Genomic DNA, 21,912 nt, shown 5'->3' with positions numbered 1-21,912 from the left:
TCTAGGTGAAGCTGACTCACTTCCCCCAAACATGAGACTCAGGCCTGGCCCACCAGAACAACACATACCCTGGCCCCTGGGCCATAGGTCAGGATTTGGCAGATAATCCAAGTCAAGGCAATCAGCCCAGTCAGAGCTGAAATTAGGCCTTCTGCTTGAGGAACCAGGAAAAAATGGTTTTAATTTTCACTAGCCTTAGAGCTGTAAGGTTGTAAGAAGGAGACACAGAGGGAAACAGAGCCAAAAGTTGGAGAAGGCTGGCTCCTCATTTCCAGCTGTAGCCTGGTTCTGTCTCCATTTTGGAGGACACTGTTCAACTCTAAGTTTATTTCACCTGTTTACTTGTCCCCATGCCCAAACTTTTGGGAAAATAAGAGTGCAACCAAGCCCACGCATGAGGGGCCAGAGAGGCATGTGAGAAACGAAATGTGCTGAAACGGAAGGTCTCAACCTGGGGCTCCCTAAGGTAAAGCAGGACATCAGTCCAGTGACTCTCTAGCTTCATTCAAGAAATATTTAATAAGCATTCAGCATATTCTAGGCATGTGTTTTTCAAAGTGTAGTACATGGATAATCTGTCAGAATTCTCTCCTATACTTCCTACTAAATCAGAAGCCCTGGGGGCTCAGGAATCTGCATTTTAAAGCAGCTCTGTAGGTGATTTGGATTCGCACTGAGGTCTGATAACCACAGGCACTGAGCTGGGTGCTGGGGCCCACCTAACACAAAGCAAGGCAGACGTGGTCCCTGACTTACCAGTATATTTATGTGGGGCAGGGGTAGGCAGGGGAGTGAGGGAACGGCTGATTACAATAAGATGATAGAGTGCTAAAACAGAACCAGGGAGACCACAAAAGAGAGGCGCTTAGCTCAAACTGAGGAGGGTCAGAGAAGTCTTACAAAAGGACATGGAAGCTAAACTTGGAGGAGCTACAGCCCTGAAGAGAAAGGTGTATTTCACAGAAACAAGGAGAGTAAGTACAGCAGTGGCTGCGAACGAAACGGCTAATGGGAGAGTGTAGAGTGAGAAGCGGACGAAGGACCCAATTGTGTAAGACCCCAAACCACCCCACCCCTCCAAAATGTCATCGGTCCTTGCCTTCGCCGGCCCTTTCGCCCTTCGTGGAGGCAGGCCCGCGCCCAAGGGAAACCACGCAGCTCCCAGCCTAACGCAACTGGAGGGGCGGGGCTCGGCTCTTCCGGGACGCTCCCCCGCCCCCCGGGGACTGCGCGGGACGTGCCCGCCCTGCGCGACGACGTCAGCGCGCCCGCGCGCGCCAGGGGAGGAGTGGGAGCTGCGGGCCGGGAGGCGCTGACGCTCCGGTAACCCGGGCTGGGCAGTGGGGAGGAAGGGGCGGGACAGCGAGTCCCCCCAGAGTGCGGGGTCGCGGTCTGGACCCGGAGCGGGAACCCTAGAGGAGCTCAGCATCGCTTCCTCTCCCAGCAGGCCCCGTCCGGTCCGGCGATGGAGTTTCCGGACCTTGGGGCTCACTGTTCGGAGCCGAGCTGTCAGCGCTTGGGTGAGGGGGTGAGGGGCGGAGCAGGCGGGAGGCGGGGCCGGGGCGGAGACGGGCTTGGAAGTGCAAGTGGCGGGAAGGGCGGGCTCCCGGGCTGGAAGTGCCCAATGGGGGGCGGGGCTCGAGGTTGGGGCGTGGCTTAGGAGATAGTGGGCTAGGTCAGGGGTGCGGTTCACTGCGAGTACGGCGGCCTTTTCGTTCCCCTGAGTGGGAGGCTTGAGTGAGCGGGAACGAGGTCGAGGTCCCCCTGGACCTGCAGTCCAACCCACTTCCTGCAGATTTTCTGCCGCTCAAGTGCGACGCCTGTTCGGGCATCTTTTGCGCAGACCACGTGGCCTACGCCCAGCACCACTGTGGATCTGCTTACCAAAAGGTGAGGGGGCGGTCTGAGGGTGAAAGGGGGCGGATGGAGGATGGCATGCAGAATCTCTGGAAGCCCTCTGCGTCCCATTTCCTCTCTTTTACTGTCTTTCTGAGGCTCAGTGCTGGGAACATTGCTTCCTTTTGCGTTTATGGGGGGATGTCCAGGTTCTTTCAGGACCAGAGATTTGGCTGGTTTGGGAGTAGGCCACACACCGAACCCTGCTCCCTGACTGTAGGATATCCAGGTACCTGTATGCCCACTCTGTAATGTGCCTGTTCCTGTGGCCAGAGGGGAGCCCCCTGACCGTGCTGTTGGGGAACACATTGACGGAGACTGCCGCTCTGATCCAGCTCAGCAGAAACGTAAGGTAAGCGTTGGAGGGGTTAACCATGGTCACCTGGGACTACAGATGCCTGGAAGTCTGTACAACTGTTAGGGTGGGGTTGAAGGGGGCTCAGAGTCTCAGCAGAGACAATCCTCCGTACTCCACCGCAGATCTTCACCAATAAGTGTGAACGCTCTGGCTGCCGGCAGCGGGAAATGATGAAACTGACCTGCGACCACTGTGGCCGAAACTTCTGCATCAAGCACCGTCACCCACTGGACCATGATTGCTCTGGGGAGGGGCACCCCACAAGTAGGGCAGGGTAATTGCAACCAAGTCCCCTACTTGCCTTTGGGACCATCCCATCCTTCTGAAACTGACTCAACCTCTGTCATTATAGTTGGGAAGCGTCAACCTGTCCCCCTTGGCTAGGGAGTCTTTTTATTTCCTTTTGAAGTGCATGTTTTCCAGACCTTGTGGAGGAGTTCCCCTCCAGACTTCCTTGGTCAGGCCAGGGAGGAACATGCAAGCTGACCGTGCCTGGAGGCATGCCAAGAGTGTCTCTTCCCTACAGACTGGCTGCCATCTCCAGAGCACAAAGCCTAGCTTCTTCTACAAAGACCATCCCCAGCCCAAACCAGACCTTGGCTTCATCTCCCTCTGCCAGCAGGTAGGCCTGCCTGTTTCTCCTCTTCCTTTTTTCCCTTCACATCTCTGACCTCAGCCTCTTGAATGTCTGCCATAGAGCCACAACTCAGTCTCCACCCCGGACAGCCTCTCCAGTGATTGCTCTGCAAAATGGCTTGGTGAGTTGGGCAGAGGTCAGATGGACAGAAGCAAACCCACAGAGAGTAAAGTCCAAGGCAGCTGGTCTTATTTTTCCTTTTGCAGAGTGAGGATGAGGCTCTGCAACGAGCCCTGGAACTGTCCCTGGCAGAGACCAAGCCCCAGGTCCCAAGGTACCTTCTCTCTGGTGAAAGAGGGTGGGACGTGGGCAAGGCCTCAGTTTGGAGGGAGGTAGGTGGGACCACGCTCATCCAATGCAGGATAACTGTTAGGAACTTGGCCTTAAAATTAAGCTTTTGAACTACAGTATATGACCTCTGACAAGTTCTTTAGCCCATTGGTCTTAATGCCCTCTATAAAATGGGGACAGTACTAATACCTTATAGAACCCTACCTATGAAAATTGAGATCATGCTCAGAAGTGCTCAGCACAGTGATGCCTAACAGATGAGATGCTCACATTTTAGATACTGTCATCCAGCTTAAGCTGTTCCTCCCTCCCAGTTCTCAGGAGGAAGAAGACTTAGCTTTAGCACAAGCACTATCAGCCAGCGAGGCAGAATACCGACAACGGCAGGTATGAGGACGGGGTAGAGACAGGCCCTGCGCTGGGAGGAAGTAAGGAGTTCACGGGGGGTTGGGGGGTGCTCTTCCAAGTAGCAGAGTTTTGGAATGGTGGTTATCCTTGTGTTTTCAGTATGACTCCAGCCCATGCTGAGCTCTGCAGTGAGGACTGTCCCCCTCATTTCCTTGATGTCGAACCCTGTCTTCCTCTCCTCCCCCTCTCCTTGCTCCAGGCTCAGAGCCGCAGCTTGAAGCCGTCCAACTGCAACCTGTGCTAGGGCCCTGGGCTTGGGGAGGGAGGCCCAGCTGAGGAGGACTGTGGCCCTCGCATCCCTAGGGTCCACAGGGAGAGGAGGCCCGGAGCAGCCTAGAGTGAAGATGAGGAGGAGTAACGTGGAGGCCGCCTACGGGGAGCATCAGGAGAAGCAGCTTGTGGAGCTGAGCCTACAGATGGCTCTGCTGGCCTCTCCAGCTGCATGGGAGAGAACAGCTCGGAACTGTTGCCTGGCTGGGCCCTGGCCAGACCCCACATGGCCCCCTGCATCCTGACATCCCCCGTATACTGGGGCTCCCCCCACGTGTAGGGGGCTGGGGGGCGGCTAGCAAGAATAAAGAATCTTGGCAGTCAGTAAGACACCAAAGTGGTGTGTTTCTTTCTCCTCTCCAACCAAGAACAGAAGAGTCCTGTCAAGAATGCTCACCTGGGGCCTCCCTGGTGGCGCAGTGGTTAAGAGTCCGCCTGCCGATGCAGGGGATACGGGTTCGTGCCCCGGTCTGGGAGGATCCCATATGCCGCGGAGCGGCTGGGCCCGTGAGCCATGGCCGCTGGGCCTGCGCATCCGGAGCCTGTGCTCCGCAACGGGAGAGGCCACAACAGTGAGAGGCCCGCATACCGCAAAAAGAAAACAAAAACAAACAAAAAAGAATGCTCACCTGATCTAAGGGTGGAGGCCCGCTGCAGTCCCCCACACCAGAAAGTCACAGTGATCCCAGCACAGTCCACACTTTTATTCCCCCCAAAAGTGCTTTTTTGAAAGGCTCCTTTCCTTCACTATAGCTAGCACCAAGGCCAGGATGAAATATGGCAGGGAAGAGGGTTATTTCCCTCAGTTATCCTTTGGGAGGGAAGGATACTTTTGTCACCATGCCTTAGTCTGGGGCTTGGTGTCTTCAGGGACTTCTTGTCCCTGCTGCTGCAGCTGCCACATGTCAGCATACACCCCGCCTCGGGACAACAGAGCCTCGTGCCTGGGGCAAGGAGAAAAACATAAGTCCCAACCAACTATCAGTTTTACCCCAAGAGTCCTCGCCACTAGTCTATGAGATGACAGGGAACTGGCGAGGGAGATCCTTCCAGAAAGCCCTGGGATTCCACAACCTTTTCCTGGGGCCCTCAATTCAGAGGCCCTTCCCTGTTCATCCTGCTGTGTCCCTTACCGTCCTCTCTCCACAATGCAGCCATCCTTGACGACGAGGATCTGGTCAGCACTAACCACAGTGGAGAGCCTGAGAGGTCAGAGATCAGTCACCTACCACACCACCAGTGTGGGCCCCGCTGCCTGCTGCCCGTCCCGTACCTGTGTGCCACCACGATGGTGGTGCGGTTGGCGCAGACTTTGGCCAGAGAAGCCTGGATGGCCCTCTCATTAGGTGTATCCAGCGCAGATGTTGCCTACAGAGAGGGACCGGGTAAAACTGCCCCTGCCACCCAAAACCCCAGTGGGAAGAGGATGCAAGCTGCTGGCCAAAGCCTCAGGAATCAAGAAGAACCTGTTTTGCGCTTGAAAACTGCAAGGTGTTTCTGTGAAACATGGATCTGTGCTAGCTTTCCCAGATGGAGAGGGTGCCCAGCAGGAATGGCTGGGGCACGGGTCGGGGGGGAAGGAGGGGAGAAGGCACTCAGGGCCCTCACCTCGTCCAGCAGAACGATGTCTGGAGCCTTGAGAATGGTGCGAGCGATGGCGACACGCTGCTTCTCCCCACCGCTCAGCTTCAGTCCCCGCTCACCCACCTGCGTATCGTACCCTGTGGAAATTGCCCACCTCCCTCGAGTCACAGTAATCAACTTGCTTTCTGTGACCAGATGGGCAAGGAAGAGGTGGAACCGAGGTCAGAGGGAGTAACGGGACTGAACTGGGCAGGAGGGGGACTCTGCAGGGGAGGCTCACCTTCAGGGAAAGCCGTAATGGTGTCATGGATGCCTGCAGCCTGAGCCGCAGCCTTCACCTCATCGTTCCCAGCTGTGATGCGGCCGTAGCGGATATTGTTGGCAATGGTGTCATTGAAGAGGACAGTGTCCTGGGGCACGACTCCAATGTGAGACCGGAGAGAGACCTGGGTCACCTGGGGCCAAAAGACCACATGCTCTGGCCTGTGAGACCCACTCAGGCCTGGAAGGTAGGATGGAATGGTGGGAAGCACATGGGATGAGAGGCCCTGCATGAGAATCCTGCCTCCACCTCCCCAAACCCTAGCTGTGCGGGCAAATCACTTAACCTCTCTGGGTCTGTTTCCCCATCGATAAAGAGAAAATACACTTTCTCTCCCTGCTTCCCTGGGCTGCTGCAGATCTTTGTGCCTCATACAGCACTATACCACTCATTCTCATGACTACTTTCCTTATGTAGGTCATCTGCTGCTAGAAAGGCTGAGGTGTCCTGGCCCAACTTTCTGCAGGGGTGACAGCTCCTCCTCCACTCCCTGGATGCCCAGCACCTGCCATCCTTTCACACACAGGCCCCTAAATTACAGTCTTCTCCCAAGCATCCTTACCTGGGAAATGTTCTGCCCATCTATTCGGATGCAGCCAGAGCTGATGTCATAGAAGCGAAACAGCAGGCGCAAAATTGTGCTCTTCCCTGCTCCTGATGGGCCCACCTGTTGCATGAGAAACAAAGGGAAAACATTCTAAGGCCCATCGGCTTTTAAATCTTTCTCTCCAAGAGGCCACCAATGTCCATGGAGGCTGCTACATTCACTCCAGTAACCTGGCATGACAGGGCTAACTCCACAAGCACCAGGTCCCAAGCTACCACGGGCACTCGAATAAGGGAAGCTCAAGGAGTCTGGGCCAGCTGGCTGGGTCTCCTCTTACCAGGGCCAGTGTCTGTCCAGGCATCACGGTGAAGGACACATCCTGCAGCGTTTCCCGCCTGCAAAGAAGGATGGGCGTGCTCAGCAGGCCTGCTGCACCGCCAGGGGCCCCCTCCAACACCAGAGCCACTACTGGGCCCTGCCCCGCTCTTGCTCAGGCTCTCTTCCCAGGTAGTGGTGGGCTGAGAAGCAGGGAGGAGGGGCAGGAAGGCAGTGTGTAAATGGACACCGGAAAAGGGGGCTGGGGGACAGTGAAAGGGGAGGGGCTCACCCATCGGTGTAGCTGAAGTGCACATTCTCAAACTCAATCTGGCCCCTCTGAAAGTGAAGGGGCCCTGCTCCAGGAAGGTCCTTCACCTGGGAGAGTGCCACCAATGTGTGCCATTACAGGCCTGGTATTCTCCAGACACAAAGAACGCCACGCAGGCCCCCGCTCCCCACAAACCCGGCTCCTGTCTCCTCACTCACTTCTTTCTCCTCTTTTAGCAGGTCAAACATGTTCTCCATGTCAATGAAGTTGGTCTGGATCATCCTGCAAGAAGAATGCTGGCTGGAGCCCCTCTGAGGAGCCGGAGAAATAATGGTGCACCCTGAACAGGTGAGGGCCAGGGTCAGGTTACCTGTAGTAGGTGCCAAACCAGTTGAGGGGCATGTACAGCTGGATGATGTAAGTGCCAAACAGCACAAAGTCCCCAACCTGTGGACATCAAGGGAAGAGGACAGAGTCACAGCAGGCCTGCGGGCTCTCACCCTGCCTGCTTCCCACCCAGGAACCTGGTGGCCTAAACAAAGATCCCGGTCCCCTCATCCCCAGGCCCAGCACAATTCCCTCACCTGTAGCTTCTGCTCACTGACAAAATATGCACAAAGCAGGGAGCCAGAGAGGAGTCCAAGTCCAATCACCAGGTTCTGGGTCTGATTTAGTAAAACCAGTGAAGCACTTGACTTCCACTCCAAACCCTGGGGCCATGACATGACAGGAAGGAATATCACATACATGCTGACAGTCACCAGATCCCAACCTGGCCCTGGGCACCTTCAACCTCACAGCCCACATCTTACTCCTCTCTGTCCTGGTAATTCCACAAGGCCAGGCTGTTGCTCTCAGTAGGCCTCAAACTAGCATCCTCACCTGATATTTGATGATGGCCTCGCGATAGCGGTCCACTTCATAACTCTCCGCATTGTAATACTTCACCTGATGAATTCAAACCACCGCTGTTCCACATGGCCACAGCTTTCAGCTCAATTCCCCATCCCTCCTCCCTAACTGCAAACAGCACACCTCGCACCCCCCAGCTGCTTATCAGCCCCGATGGTCCCAGGCACACTCTTCCACATCTCCGAGCCTCACAACACTGCCACCAAGGCCTCTGTTACCGTCTCAAAGTTTAGCAAAGAGTCCACAGCCCGTGCCCGGGTAGCATTCTCCTGTGTGTTCATAGCACGTCGAAACTTCGTTCTCCACTCAGTGACCACAATGGTCAGGGCTAGAGAGTGACAGGAGGAGGGAGAGGGAGACGAAGAGAGCAAGACATCACTCCCAGCAGCGGAGACCATGTGCATGTCTGCTGCTGGTCACACGCACACTAACCCTGTGCTACAGCCCAGGCACCCAGATTCCAAAGGGGAGGGAGTCTTAAGCTCCCCGAGGGAAGGGGCTGTGTCCAAGACCTCATTGCAGGCTGCATAAAGCCTGTGTGAAAATGGTTGTGGTGAACAAATGAACGCAAGCTGCATCCCGTTACAAAAATGAGGTTCGTCCTTGACTCGCATCCACAGCGGGCACCTAATGTGACCAGGATGCCCTTCCCCAGCCCTCCCTCCACCCCGGGTGAGCTGAGGTTCCCTCAGCAGAGGAGGCTCACCCGTCACATTGGGGAGCAGCAGGAGGCTATGCGGGTCCACTGATCTACAACCTCCCAAAGCTGGGTCACCTGAGTGGGGGCAGGGCTCATGCCCAAGGGAGTCCATGGATAGCTCAGGGAGGTGGTTTCACCAAGCAGCGCTCACCGAGGTAAAGACTCATGCACAGGAACACAATGAGGCCAAACCAGGCGTTGAAGAACATGCTGAAGTAGATGATGCCAATGATGATGTCGGCCAGCGTGGGGATGATGTTGAACACCAGGTAGCTAGGAGGTAAAGTCAAGCAACGAAGAAAGGTTTAAGGGCTCGGAGCCGGCAACTCTCCCTGGGGGGTTTCAGCGTAGTGTTTTGTTTTCAACAGCAACAGATTGGAATCAAGCTAAATGCCCCTTAAGAGGTAGATGGCAACGTAAACCACAGGATGCCCAAATTATAGAATGCTCTGGATCAATTATAATGAACGAGGAAGATCTTCATGTGTGGGTTAGAATACATCTCCCTAACATTCTGATAATAGGACCGTTCTGAGAATGACATCTACGTCATGACACCATTCATTTTAGGAAAAACCTCCACGACACCACATTAGTTCTGTGAGTCTGCATGTATATATGTAAAAAAACGCAAAAAAAAACAGAACTCAACGTACTGAATGGAATGAGAACCTCTGGAGAAGTGAGCGGAATTCAAAAGATATTAGCTCTCTGTCTTCTTTATTTGAATTATTACGAGAGCACGTGTACGTTAATTTTACAATTAAAAAAAAAAAAAAGAGGACAGAGAAGCAGCTCCTCAAGCTGGGTCGGTTCTCCTGACAGCCCCTCCACCCCTGCTTCTCCAGACCCGCCCTCCCACACTTCCTTTCCATTGGCTTGGCACCTGAGCAGCCCCGTGACGCTGGATGTGCCCCGGTCCACGATCCGCAGCACCTCCCCCGTGCGGCGTCCCAGGTGCCAGCGCAGCGAGAGCTCGTGCAGGTGGGAGAAGAGGCGCAGCTCCACCTGCCGCGAGGTGAACTGCTGCACCCGGATCCACAGGAACGTGCGCAGGTTGCTCACGAAGCCTGGGGGAAGCCAGGGGAGGCCTTGGTAGGGCTGAGAAGCCTAATGACGTCATCCCAGCAGCAAGATGTGAAAGGTCTGAGAGCACCAAGGGGCCTGGGGGAGGGACGCCTGTGGGAGAAGGGAGAGGGGCCAATACCAACCGAGGTGAGAGCAGGGTCCCTCATACCTGTACTGCCGGTGCCACCCCCTTGGAGGAACTTGAGGAAGACATAGATGATGACAGTCCAGACCAAGGAGCTCCAAGGTGCCTTCTGGGTCAGCAAGTTCACTATGGAGAGAACGAGTCCGAGCCCACTTATGGACCCTAGAACCCTCTTCAGAAGAAACTGCCCCAGGCATCCGCCACAGCCTCTTTCTGACCACCCAGCAGCTCTCAACTCGGTCCCACTTCCCCAGGCTAGTCCCCTGCACCAACCGGGCCAATGAAAGACCAGAGTGCTGAGCTGACAACCCTTCTCCCCCTCACCTATGTCCCTATAGAAGATGGGGACCAACACGTTCAGTCCCCGGTCCAGCCCCATGAGCGCCAGGCAGGTGAGCACAACAAACTGCAGAGCTGGACTCCCCCGAGGCCACAGGTAGCCACTCAGTAGGCGGAGTTTCCTGCCAAGGTCTTGCCAGGTAGACCGTGGTGGCCCCTCTGGTGACTGAACCTAGGATGGTGAAACGCATAAGGGAGGGAAGCTCAGAAATCAAAATGAAGTGCACTAGCCAGAAAGCCCCTAGGGAAAATGTACGGGATTACAGCTCCCCGGTAACGGTAACAGACCAACAGGCAATCCCTGATGGGGTCAGAAAAGCTAACAGGGCACAAACGGAGATTTAGGAAAGAAATGGGTTTTTATGGTGGGAAGAAATAATGACAGAGAATGGAATTAAGATAGATCCGAAATTTCAGAAACTGAGGTGTACCTGGCTCCTGTCTACGTCTTGATCCTCTTCATTGACCCGCAAGGTGTAAGACTGGGGACGAAGTCCAGGGGCCCAGAGCCCCAGGACAAAAAGCCCTCCAGAGACCACATACCGCAGCACCCACAGGCTAAACTGAACCTAGAATTAAACATATGTGGGGAGACTGTCAAGGAGGGCCAGAATCCCACTGTTACTACTTATAACACATCTAGGGACTGGGGTAGGGCACACACCCAGGTCCTCCTCAAGGGCCCAGCATCTAATAGGCTTTAAAAAAAATCCACAGTGACTCAGCACAGCCACTCCCCACCAGCTGGCTATCAGCTCCCAGCAGCGCTGGCCCCTCCTTTCTTCCCTTTCTTAGAGGCATTCGAAAGCATGGAGCCAGTGTGACCAGACATGCCGTCTTTCGTCCCAGCACCCGCTACCCACGCTTCCCCACCCCCCACGAGGTCACTCACCTGCTGGCTCAAGTTCGCCCTTGCCCACCACCATTGTGGGCTGTTCCAAGACACGAGGGCCAAGTTCTCGGCTGCAAAAGCCACAGTCCAGAGGAGCAGGAGACCCGGGCTGTGCGTGAACTTGATCCAGACGCCCATTGCTAGCTTCTGCCGTGCCTGGCTCCGTTCCGCCACGAGCAGCCCCAGGCCACAGGCGCTGGCCACAGTCCCCAGTACAGAAGCCAGCAATAGGTAGCCTGGCAGTGGGGCACCCTGGGCAGCGCCCACCCGGCCAACCAGGCCGGCTAGGGGCAGCGCCACCTGAAGTGTGGCCAGAAGCAGCTGCAGCACGTAGGGAGCTACGCGAGGGCCGGCCGCCCAAGACACCGCGTCAGCGCCACCTGGCCGCTCCGGACGTTTGCAGGGAAGAGCCGGCACCAAGGCCAGAGCCCCCAGGCCCACCAGCGTCGAGGGTACAAGCGTGAAGAAAAAGCAGGGGCTGAGGCCACCCTTCGCCCAGACCGGACCCGCGGGTCCTTCGGCCTCACAGTAGTTGCCCACAGTCACCATGGCAATGCGTGGCCGCCGGCCGAGGCTGAGGGGACTGAGGGGCAGGAGAACTGGACCGGCCGCTCGGGGCGGGGCGCGGAATCCCGGGTATCTCGGGTCATGGAGCCTCGGGGCGCTAAGCCGCGGGGGTCGCGGGGCAGGGACGAACGTGGACCCGGCCACACCACCCACTCGCTTCGCGCACGCGCCGCCGCCACGCACTCACGCCGGGCACGTACGCAGCCTCCGCCGCCCGCCCCTAGCTCGCGGCCGGGGGACCCTGTGGCCAAGTTGGGGCCCACAGGAATGTTCAGCCTCTTGCCTCCAGCCGCTCTCTTCCGCAGCAGCCCCGCCCACCGGGGCTGCTCCCAGCCCCTACCCAGGGCCCCATTGGCCGAGTGTCTCCGAAGGGGCGGGGGAATGGTGCACGCTGGGGAAGGCAAAATAGACCAGCGGAGCCGGCATGATCACGTGCTCAGGGCGGGAAATCTGATCGCACGTCCTGCCGGAGTCCTTGACCTCCACGGAACCTGGGATCGGAAGCCGCCCTCTCTTCGCCCACTAGGTCGGTATATCCAAGCGATCGCATTGGCCAGCTTTCCCACAGGGCCGACCCGGTCCCCAGCCACCTGGGTGGGTCACACACACCCCACAGCCCGCTTGCCCCCAGAACCTTGGCCACTCGAGACAACAAGCCGCGACCTGGTCAAAGTCCCTTCTTTATTAAGGGTTGTCAAGCTGTACACGGTCCCCACCCCACTCCGCTGTAAGTTCGGGCAGCGCAGCTCACCGCTCACCCGCAGCGGACCGCAGCTGCGTGAGGGGTGGAGCGGAGGGAAGGAGCTGGGTCCCAGCATGCAATGCGGCAGCCCAAAGCGAAGCCGTCCTGTCGCCCCTCCATCCCCCTCAAGGGACAGTGGGATGCAGGCCAGAGCTCTCTTGCTGGTACGAAGCCAGTCGAGGGCACACTTCCAGCCCTGTCCATCCCATGTGCAGGTGGGTGGGGGTGGGGGTACAATAAGCAGCAATAGGGGCCGGGAAGGCCTCAGTCTCCCGGGGGGCCCATCTTAAAAGTTGCAGAGGGCAGCAAAGAATTTCCATCCTGCTCCTGCAATTCAGAAACTTCCTTCTTAGTGTCAAAAGATGGCATGAGGGGAGCTAGGAGCTAAAGCCTCCACACCAAGACAAAGCAAAAGCTGAACAGAAGGGGAACAAGCGCACAGAACAGGAGCAAGAGGCACACATGCCGGTGATGTGCAGGAAGCAGGGGAGAGGTAAGCAGGCTGCAGCACTGGGAGAGAACTGGGGGCGAGGCCAGGTCCACAGCCTGAGCTGCTCATCTGTTCAGGGTGCGGGGAGAACGGCTGCAGAGGTTGAGGGTCCAGGCCCCACCTCCCCACTCCACAGTTGGCACAGGTTCTCCCTGCTTGGCGGCTTCTGTGGGGGGCAGTCCTCTGGAGACTTGCAGGGGTGGGTGCAAAGGTGGCAGTACTGGGGCTGGGCTGGGGACCAGTTTCTAGCACCACACTCTGGGCCAAGGGATATCCTGGGGATGAGGCTAGAGTCCTGTGTGCCCTGGTTCCTAGGCCCCCAATCTCTCTCCTGGGGCTGTGGCGAGCCCAGCATTGGCACCTTCCTTGGCCAGGCACAGGCACACAAACACCACACGCGTGGAGCCAGGCAACACTCAGAGGAGCCCTCCATGGCAGGCGGATGGGATGGCAGGGCAACGGTGGCCTCCATCCTGGGGCATAGGGACCCTCCTCAGCCTCGTCTATACCTGTGGAGAGAAAAGGGTCGGTAATGGAGATAGTCTTCAGCTATCTGCTTACGCAACAGAAGCCTGGAGATAAAGGAAACGGAAAACTTGATTCTTGAGGAGGTAAGCAAAGGAAAAATCAAGTCCTGGATTTCACAGTAGGTGAGGGAAGAAAAGGAAGTGTACTTTGGTGGGGAAGTTGCAGTATCTCTGCCCGAGAGGCCCACCTCCCTTCACATGAGCAGCTTTGACCTCAGCCTGGAAGTTACTGCTTCTGGCAGCTGTTTTTGGGTCTTGAAGCCCTTACCTTGTGCACCTGAGGGGGAAGCTCATCCTCTGAGCCCTCTTCGGGCACGGGCTCTGGGTGCCTTGATGCTGACTGCCCATCTTCAGCCCATCCTCCAAGGGGCAGCCGAGAGAAGTGAGAGGGAGCCCGGGGCACTGTTCCAGGATCTAAAGATACAAGTAAATACTCTTAGAATGAACACAAACAGGAACGAGAAGGGTTCTGGGGCTTTTGGGGGTAGGTGGAGGTGTGGGGGAGGGATTAGTCTCCTTGGGTCTGGTCCCTCTGACTTCTTTCATCCCCTAGAGGCCCCAGAAGGACCACCCTTCCCTGAAGACTCTGTGTCCTTCCCAGTGGATACCTGTGATGCCTCCGTAGCGCCTCTGGAAGCCCCCATGCAGGGCAGTGGTCTCAGGAGCTCCAGGTCGGGGTGCAGCACAGGGATAGCTGGCGGAGCGGGGGATAGGCTGGGGGCCCCGGGCACCCTCTCCCCCCTCTTCGGGGGCACTCTCCCCACTCTCATCACTCTCCCGGCGGTGCCACACATGCCGCTCAGGTTCAGCCTGGGCCTGCTGCTTGTGGAGCTGAGAAGTGGGGGATTCATTAGTTGGGGACAGAAGAATATCTGTCTGAAATAGCTACCTTCCACCATGGTATCGGCCAGTTCCCATTTAGACTGCCTCACCTAGAATCACTGACCCAGAGTATCTGATGTGTTAACAATGTGTAACATACACATGATATCTTACAGGTTAAATTCTCAGCAGATCCCTGGAACAAGCCTGTGCACAGATTGTAATAGCTCTCATTTTCCCCAGTCATTTGATTCTGGAACAAATTGGTTGTGAATCTAAGTGCCAGGAACTCTTTTAGGTGCTAGGGATACAGCAGTGAACAAAACAGCCAAAAATTCCACCCCCTGTGGGGCTTATATACTTGGGGGAAGTGGGGAAGGATAGATAATCAACAAATAAATAAGGGAAAAATACAGTGTCCCATGGTGCTAAATGCTATGGAGAGAAAAACAGAACAGGAAGGTTCAGGAGGGTAGGCAAGGGAGGCTTTTACTCAGGGTGGCCAGAGGTGGTCTCAAAGAAAGAGCATACTTGAATGAGGAGGGAGCCCTGTGGATATGTCAGGGAAGTAGAGTCTTGGCAGGGGAAACCACAAGTGCGGAAAAGCCCTGGGTGAAAGTAAGCTAGGCTAAAAAGGATAGGAAGGGGATATATGTGGGAATGGAGGTTGCAGAGCAGGTAAATGGCAGAGAAGAGATTTGAACCCAGGTCTTGCGTCACATCTAAAACCCTCTATTCTGTTTTCAGCTGCCACCTTGGTTCTACGACCCTGCCCCTTCCAGCCCACTCACCTGGTGCATATAGAGGGCATGCAGGCTCATCTCAGTGGATGCATATTCCGACAGCACCAGGCTCTGCGGCTGTCCTTCCCACACACTGCTCCCGGAGCTGGCTGTCCCGGCATCCACCCTGCCCCCCAGCACAGACAGCAGTCACCAACATTTCTGAGACCCACACAAATGGCTGGGGGCTACTGCCATGCCCTCCTCTCATGGCCCACCTCTACTCACCCAGAGCCTGTCATGGTGCTGGGAGCCCGGCCTGTGGGAGCGTGACCAGGCTGCAGAGGGGAGAAGGAGCGCAGGGCAGAGGCGACTTCAGCCCTGTGCCTGGAGCCCTGCAGGTCTCTGGGCAGTGGGGGGCCCCGGCAGGATGAGCCGGCTACCACATTTGCAATAAGGCTCAGTGGCTATGAAAGAAAAGGGTGGGTAGAATGCTCAGGGCATAGGGTGGTCTCTGAGTCTCCCAGTATTCTGCACATTAGGGCCCAGTGGCACAGACTGGACAGGAGGAAACTGACCCGGTAGGCCCTTCCGCCCCATGCGCACGTCCCATGTCCCAGGTCCTGGAGTCCACTCTTCCTGTCATCTCCCAGTCCCTAGGAACGCACCTCAGACTCAGATTGTAAGGATTGGATGGACGTAAAGAGGGCATTTTCCGGGAGCAGACCCCCTTGGGCAAGGCCTGCAGCTGCTCCGTCCCGCTGAACTTGCTCCTTGAGGAAACCTAGGAAGGCCGTGCTCTCACGTGGTGGCTGCCAGCCAGGGTTGGTGATGGCAAAGTGCATGAGTGACAACTCCGTCTTCCCATCCTCGGCTTGCTGGTACACTGAGGCCTCCGTCTGCCCACCGGATAGCCACTGTACGAGGGAGGCTGCAGTGAGCAGGATTGTCTCCTTACAGGAACCCTTTTTGTACCTTTCCTACTAGTGGGGAGGCCTTGCCCCTGGAGGACAGAGACCACAATGCACTGCTGTATCTTGTCCAGGGGCCCTGGTGCCCACCCCATGAGCGGCCACATGCCAGGCTAGCTGCTTGGTTTGTGCCTTTCGGGGAGCTTGGCCAAGGGTGCAAGTTTAAGGTTATGATCGAGCCCAGGCTCCTGTTTACAAAGCACTGTGTGCCCTGGTACAGGGTTGCCCCAAGGCAGGGCTGCCTTTTTGTGATTTGTTGGCTCAGAAGGGTGCCTTTTTGCAGTTTGCCCAAAGACACTGTATGTGCCGGCATCACCTCTGGCCAACTGCCCCCCTCCCTCCTTTCCTAATACCTGGGGGTGCCCATGCTGGCGAACATCCATCTGAGCGAAGGAGCAGGTATCTCCAACACCAACGACCTCCACGGTGAAATTGCGGAAGAAGTCTATAATCTCCAGGGCCCGGGGGCGCAGGCAGAAGATGAGGATGAGGGGTGTGACAATGGGGCTCAGTAACTCCTCCAGGATGAACACCTAGAAGGGAAGGGATCGGGGTCACAAGAGAGCAGGAGGGAGCCCAGGCCTCGCCACCAGGCTGTCAGCCAGTCTCTAGCAGGCCCTAACTCCAACTCCACTCACTGCCTTGTACTGGAAGAGCTGGGCAAACTCGTCCCGGGTCTGCGAGCGGTGGGCATTACCCTGCCAGTGGTCAGGCATGTAGTGGATGTGAGCGAGGATCACGCGGAGCAGCTGCTCAGGGCAGAACACCATGTGCTGGTCCGGAATAAAGGACCTAGTGGGATCAGGGTCATGGTGAGGCATAAGCCCCCGGGAATGCTAGTTGGCTTGCTCCCACCTGCTCCCCGGGCCCACCTGCACACGGTCACGGTGACCCCCAGGAGCGTGACCGTGGTGAGGACATGTTCCACAGCCAACACATCTTCGTCGTAGATGGTGAGGGCAATAAGCACGGCCAGGATGGAGCCAGCAAAGAAGGCGCAGTTCTTGGCCAGCAGTGTCAGCAGAGGGGACAAGAAGCAATTCATGTACTTGGATGCGGGCTTGTAGCCTCGGTTGAGGCGGGACTGTAGCTCGTGCTCCAGCTCGTTGAAGTGGCGGAGGTAGCAGCGGCCGTAGAGCGACCAGCAACGTGCTCCCAGGGCTCCCGGCTCCCGCTTCAGCACCTCGGCATAACTGAAAAAGGCATAGAGGATCTGCCAGATGAGGATGAGGGGGCACAGCAGGAAGTTGGCGATGCCAATCCACAGGATGCGGTTGCTGAGACGCTGGGCCAGCTCGAGCCGTTGTCCCCCCCGTTTGTACTCAGCCTTGAGGCTCCATTCATTGAGAAACAGAGAGCCAGGTCCCCAGAAGAGGATCAGCTCGAAGTTGTACTTGAGGCCCCGAGTGAAGAAGACAACCTCCCCGAGACCGGGCAGGCGGAAGCGCAGAGGCAGGAGGGATTTGTTAACCAGGGCCACCATGTAGTTCTGGAAACGGAGGATGCGGTGGTAGATGTCCAGCTCTGTGAGCTCACGCTTGTGGATGCAGATCTGGTGCTCTTTCTGGGTCTGCACGATCCGGGCCTGTACTTCTTGCCACGTGCAGTACGGAAGCGCAGACTATGGGGTGGGGAAGAGACGAGGGATGGAAGGTGGGGTGGTTGCCTCGGCCCCTCGCCCTGCATGAGCTGTGAGGCTCAGGGGTCCTCTGAGTGGAGCCTTTAACCGGATGCTCCTTGATCTGCCAAGGACGGGTGAGGCTGCCCGATGCCCGGGAATACACCCCCTCCCCCCGACTTCCCAAGCTGCAGAAGGCGTCCTGGCCTGTGGTTGTAACTGCCCAACTTCCCAGTCTCACCATGGGGATGCGCAGAGCATGCAGGTAGAAGGAGTGGATCTCCCAGTAGCAGCAAATGTTATAGATGAACTTGATGAGCCGGTGAACCCAGAAGACACCAGCAATGACGAGGATGGTGATAAGGGAGCCATTTTCCTGAATCCTGGTGGGGAAAAGAAGGGGAGGAGGAGTGGCCCTTGAGGAGCCTTGGCAGACATGCTGCTGTCCTGAAGGATCTGGAGAGGCTGAGCCTGAGCCTGTGTTCTGGGGAATGTCACTGCCTCACACTCCACTCCATTCCCCACCTGCTGGCTGAACAACAGGCTCTGGTGCCCTCTGAACTGCAGCACTTACCTGGCACTACAGACTTGGGCAGGCAAAAAGGCATCTGGCAGAGTAACCTTGACAGGCTCGGTAGGGTGAAGACTGTGGTTCACCATCTTGTTGGCAAATAGGATGTCGTAGTCCACACAGCTGACCAGGAAGGTGGTGAACGCAACCACAAAGAGGAACTGCCTGGGGAGTTGGGCAGAGAGGGCGCAGCCCGAGAGTCAGAGAGATACCAGCGAAATAACATGGGAACAAGGCAGAGTCTGGAAGCCCCAGACCAAGATTAGGGAGCAGCCTCTGGGGAAATGGGCTGGAGAACTCCCCGTGGGCTCTCTCTACTGCTTGGCCCCAGGGAACCCAAGCCAGCTCCTATTTTTTGCTCTTAGCTTCAGGCACCACAGAATCAGCCTGCTTTTCTACCTCATAGTAATCTCTGCCGCCAGTCGCTGGACTCTTTCAAAGGTCTTAAATTGTGGTCTGTGGTCCCCAGTACCTGATTTCCTTTTGAGACGGTAGTTAGAAGCCCTTTGCGGATTTGAACTCTTTGCTTACGGAGGGAAGGTTTCGCAACCCCTTGACATTTGGCAAAGCTATATGGCTCCTCCCTCCTAGCAGGCTCTCTACTCAGCAGCAGGCCTAAGGTGCAACCAAGGCAGAACAGAGACATTTTTCTCAAGTAAGTGGCTGGCACCTCCTGCCTGAACCATGCCCATTCCACTGGAGCTCTGATGAAATGATCAAGTCTGACTTCTCTTTGTGGAAGAGACAGGACTTGGAAAGCTTTCCTTATAAGCGAGATTAAAAAAGATAAGGCTGTAAAACGGCGTCACACCCAGTCCTTAAACTATAAATGTTTGCAGAGTTTTGAGCCTAGGACTGACTTGCATTGGCGGTTTGGGCCAGGCGTTGAGCTCGAAGAGAGGAAACACTGAAATGTATTCCTTCACCACATCGTCCATCCCTTCTTATACTTACATGAGCTCAAAGATCTCCCCGATGAGCATACAAGTGAAGCCATTCTTCTGGTGTAGATTATAAACGTGTAATTGCTAAGAAAAAGTGGTCTGTATAGACAGCAATTAAGAGCACAGGGACTTCCCTGGTGGCGCAGTGGTTAAGAATCTGCCTGCTAATGCAGGGGACATGAGTTCGATCCCTGGTCTGGGAAGATCCCACATGGAACTAAGCCCGTGCGCCACAACTACTGAGCCTGAGCTCTAGAGCCCGTGAGCCACAACTACAGAAGCCCATGCTCCTAGAGCCTGTGCTCTGCAACAAGAGAAGCCACCACAATGAGAAGTACGTGCACCGCAACAGAGAGTAGCCCCTGGTTGCCACAACTAGAGAAAGCCCGCACAGAAATGAAGACCCAACACGGCATTAAAAAATTTAAAAATTAAAAAAAAAAAAGTACAGACTTTGGTGCCACATACTTGAGCTGAAGTCCTGGCTCTATGACTTTCAAGCTGTGTAACTTTGGCCAAGTTACTTAACCTCTCTAAGCTTTTGTCTGTAGTGGTGTTTTGGGAATAATAGCACCTGCCTCATAGGATTATTAGGTCTGAGATAGTGCATATAAGGTATTTAACACAGAAGTGACACAGAATAAGTCAAATGACATTAATTATTATGGTTATCAGCATACCATCAAAAAGGAGAATCACGCTTAGAGAGGTTCCTTATAAACCAACACTACAAAATGCAAGGCACGTAGCTCTTGATAAATGTGAGGTACCATTATTTATAATGATCATTACTTCTCTAGCCTCCTTCAGGCTCAAGGTGCCTGGAAAGGATTAGAACCATACCCACACCGACTTCTCATCAGGGGCCTGGCTTAGAGAGGGGCTAAAGGTCCCAGAGCTCCAACACAGAGACACAAAGGATATTCGAGAGAAGAAGAGATCAAGGTTTTCGATGTGGTGCCAAGGTGCTGTGGGTACAGAAGCAGAGACGTCAGAGCCCTGAAGAAGTGGAAGCCCCTGCTCCCTCAGTGTTCCTCCACCAATTCTCCCCCCAGGCCCCAGCTCTGGCCGTCATGTCCAGGAACTCACACTTGCTCCCCTCAGGGACATGCACCAACAGGTCCTCCTCCCCGGGGGGTGAATCGCTGTAGGAGGCCTCTAGGCGCTGGTATTCAGTGTCAAACTGCGCCATCACCACCGCCCCCTGTCCTCCTTGTCCACCTGTGGGTAATGAGGAAGGAGAGACCCAGGTTCAGACCCCTGGTGCTGTTCATCTTCTCCCCTGCCTACTAGACCAGAAATGAGTGAGAAGGAATCCTGGGCTTGGTCTCCACTACCAGTCTTCTTGGATCAAAGGCAGAGAAAGAGCAGTAACCCACGGAGAGCAGCAAGCTCAGGGCTTGGGAGGCCCTCACTGACCAATGAGGTCAGTCATTCCCAGAGCCTTTATCGAGTGTCTACCGAGGCCTTGCTGGCCTGAAGGCAGATTCTGGCCCTGTGGGGGGTCTGCTTCATCTTCTATTCACTGGAGAGAAGGGGTCCTCCCCCTCCCCTCCTAGAGAAACCTTGGTCTCCCAAGAGACTAGCAGTTTGGAAGCACTTTGTAAACAGAGGTTTGAGATAAGCACATGGCCCTACCAGCTCCATGGGCAGTGTCTGCTCCACTCCAGCCCTCGATGCCCTGGCTCTGCAGCTGCTGGAGGAGAAGGTGTCAGGCCCCGGAGAGTGGGGAGTGGGAACAGCAATAAACCCAACCCTACCACCCCCCCACGCCCCACACTCAGGGGCGGCCAGGCAAGGGGCAGGGAGGCTGCAGTGGGAAAGAGGCACCCTTCCAGCCTAGGGCTATGCGTACTTCCTCTGGTTGTATTATACATGGCCACTCATTCAACTCTAGGGTCCCAAGAAGTGTCTTAATGAACCCGTGGAGACTGAGTCTCTACAGGGCTGGACTGTTTCTCCATTGCCCCACTTCGGCCTCAGAAATTAGATGGACCGTTCAGGGTCCACAAAGCCCCAAACCCAAAAGCCAAGAAGAGAGTCTTTTCTAAAGAGGACCTTTCTGGTCAACTCCTTCCCTTGCTTCCCTAGCCCCAAAGGCCCAGCAGGCAGGCAGAGTTCCTGGATGGGATATACTGATTGGGTCAGTGTAGACCCAGATCCTCGGTGAACTGTGGGTTGCCTTGGTCCTGGAGCTAGGCATGATCTAGGTGGCACTCAACCAGTCAGTGCAGACCCCGAGGCTGTGGAGCCCTGCCCAGCCAGGCCCCGGTGGGATTCCCTGGGCTAGTGAGAACCCTGGGTCCTAAGCTGACCAAGCCCTCAGGGAACTCACCACTTACTGGGTCAGTGTAGACCCAGGGCCCATAGAGCCCCTGACAGCCGGGCCTGGACTCAGGGGTTCCTGCGAACGTTGGAGGAATCGATCCAGTCCGACAGCCGATACCCGCAGGTGGGCTGGGTTGCCTCCCTACACCCAGCTGCCACGACCCGAGCCCAGCGCGCCCCCAGATCGCCCGGCCCCCGGCCAAAGGCTCGGCTCCCAACAGCGGACAACCCTGCGCGCGGCCCCGTCGCTCGCGCGCGCCCCCGTCCGCACGCCCCCGCTATCAAAACATTCCGGCTGCGCGCCCCCGCCCCGCCCGCGGCGCCCCTTCCCCCGTTACTCGCCGCGGGCTCACTTAGGGCTCCGAGGGCACCCCTGGCCAGGCCCGACCCGGGCCGTGAGATTTCGGTATCCGGTCTCGCGTTTCACCTCAGGGACGGTGACCCGAGTGATTCCAGGGTCTCCGTCGGCTCCACTGGGCTCAGCCGGACCCGGAGCAGTAGGCCCGGCGTCTGCCACTCACTGTCACCCGCAGTTAGCCTGACCAATGAACATGACGGGTGGAGACACGACGGCCAATCTCGGCGTCTGGGGCGGGATTAAAGGCTAGAGGCGGGCCTTGGAAGTCAGGGGACCAATTGTGCGCTCTACGTGGGG

General features: G+C 56.4%; 3 protein-coding genes across 17 annotated transcripts; 1 reads left to right on the top strand and 2 right to left on the bottom strand.

Annotated features, from left to right (window-relative positions):
* Positions 1-1,277: 1,277 nt before the first annotated feature.
* ZFAND2B (zinc finger AN1-type containing 2B) lies at positions 1,278-4,197 on the top strand. Of its 7 annotated transcripts, none has more exons than XM_060107011.1 (10): positions 1,278-1,323; positions 1,448-1,520; positions 1,796-1,890; positions 2,170-2,248; positions 2,377-2,528; positions 2,781-2,876; positions 2,952-3,012; positions 3,098-3,165; positions 3,497-3,569; positions 3,790-4,197. In XM_060107011.1, the coding sequence occupies exons 5-10, from the start codon at positions 2,422-2,424 to the stop codon at positions 3,832-3,834; spliced, it is 450 nt and encodes a 149-aa protein (XP_059962994.1). In that variant the 5' UTR covers positions 1,278-1,323; positions 1,448-1,520; positions 1,796-1,890; positions 2,170-2,248; positions 2,377-2,421; the 3' UTR covers positions 3,835-4,197. The 7 variants fall into 7 exon arrangements, with proteins under 7 accessions (XP_059962994.1, XP_059962989.1, XP_059962995.1 ...); XM_060107006.1 differs by having other exon boundaries at positions 2,117-2,248; XM_060107012.1 differs by having other exon boundaries at positions 1,287-1,323; positions 1,445-1,520.
* A 352-nt stretch (positions 4,198-4,549) lies between these two features.
* Positions 4,550-11,806, bottom strand: ABCB6 (ATP binding cassette subfamily B member 6 (Langereis blood group)). The gene is made up of 19 exons (XM_060107005.1): positions 10,956-11,806; positions 10,495-10,632; positions 10,049-10,235; positions 9,749-9,850; positions 9,398-9,581; positions 8,663-8,784; positions 8,030-8,139; positions 7,782-7,847; positions 7,484-7,609; positions 7,270-7,346; positions 7,118-7,181; positions 6,921-7,006; positions 6,651-6,708; positions 6,329-6,433; positions 5,725-5,899; positions 5,469-5,581; positions 5,134-5,228; positions 4,994-5,062; positions 4,550-4,804 (listed from the first exon to the last, which is right to left on the bottom strand). Exons 1-19 carry the CDS (start codon positions 11,502-11,504, stop codon positions 4,696-4,698), a joined length of 2,535 nt encoding a protein of 844 aa, XP_059962988.1. The 5' UTR covers positions 11,505-11,806; the 3' UTR covers positions 4,550-4,695.
* Positions 11,807-12,190: 384 nt separating this feature from the next.
* On the bottom strand, positions 12,191-21,774 carry ATG9A (autophagy related 9A). Of its 9 annotated transcripts, none has more exons than XM_060106101.1 (17): positions 21,611-21,774; positions 21,265-21,333; positions 20,568-20,625; positions 20,019-20,150; positions 19,854-19,897; positions 18,940-19,004; positions 17,989-18,150; positions 17,656-17,797; positions 16,669-17,417; positions 16,435-16,588; positions 16,150-16,329; positions 15,494-15,742; positions 15,114-15,292; positions 14,895-15,012; positions 13,890-14,112; positions 13,550-13,695; positions 12,191-13,263 (listed from the first exon to the last, which is right to left on the bottom strand). In XM_060106101.1, exons 4-17 carry the CDS (start codon positions 20,119-20,121, stop codon positions 13,258-13,260), a joined length of 2,520 nt encoding a protein of 839 aa, XP_059962084.1. In that variant the 5' UTR covers positions 20,122-20,150; positions 20,568-20,625; positions 21,265-21,333; positions 21,611-21,774; the 3' UTR covers positions 12,191-13,257. The 9 variants fall into 9 exon arrangements, with proteins under 9 accessions (XP_059962084.1, XP_059962085.1, XP_059962082.1 ...); XM_060106102.1 differs by having other exon boundaries at positions 20,568-20,622; XM_060106099.1 differs by lacking the exon at positions 21,265-21,333.
* Positions 21,775-21,912: the final 138 nt, after the last annotated feature.

The sequence above is a fragment of the Mesoplodon densirostris genome, chromosome 8 (assembly GCF_025265405.1).
Source record: "Mesoplodon densirostris isolate mMesDen1 chromosome 8, mMesDen1 primary haplotype, whole genome shotgun sequence".
NCBI lineage: Eukaryota > Metazoa > Chordata > Mammalia > Artiodactyla > Ziphiidae > Mesoplodon > Mesoplodon densirostris.
The sequence above is the reverse complement of the archived record's forward strand: the minus strand, read 5'-3'. Positions and strand labels throughout refer to the sequence as shown.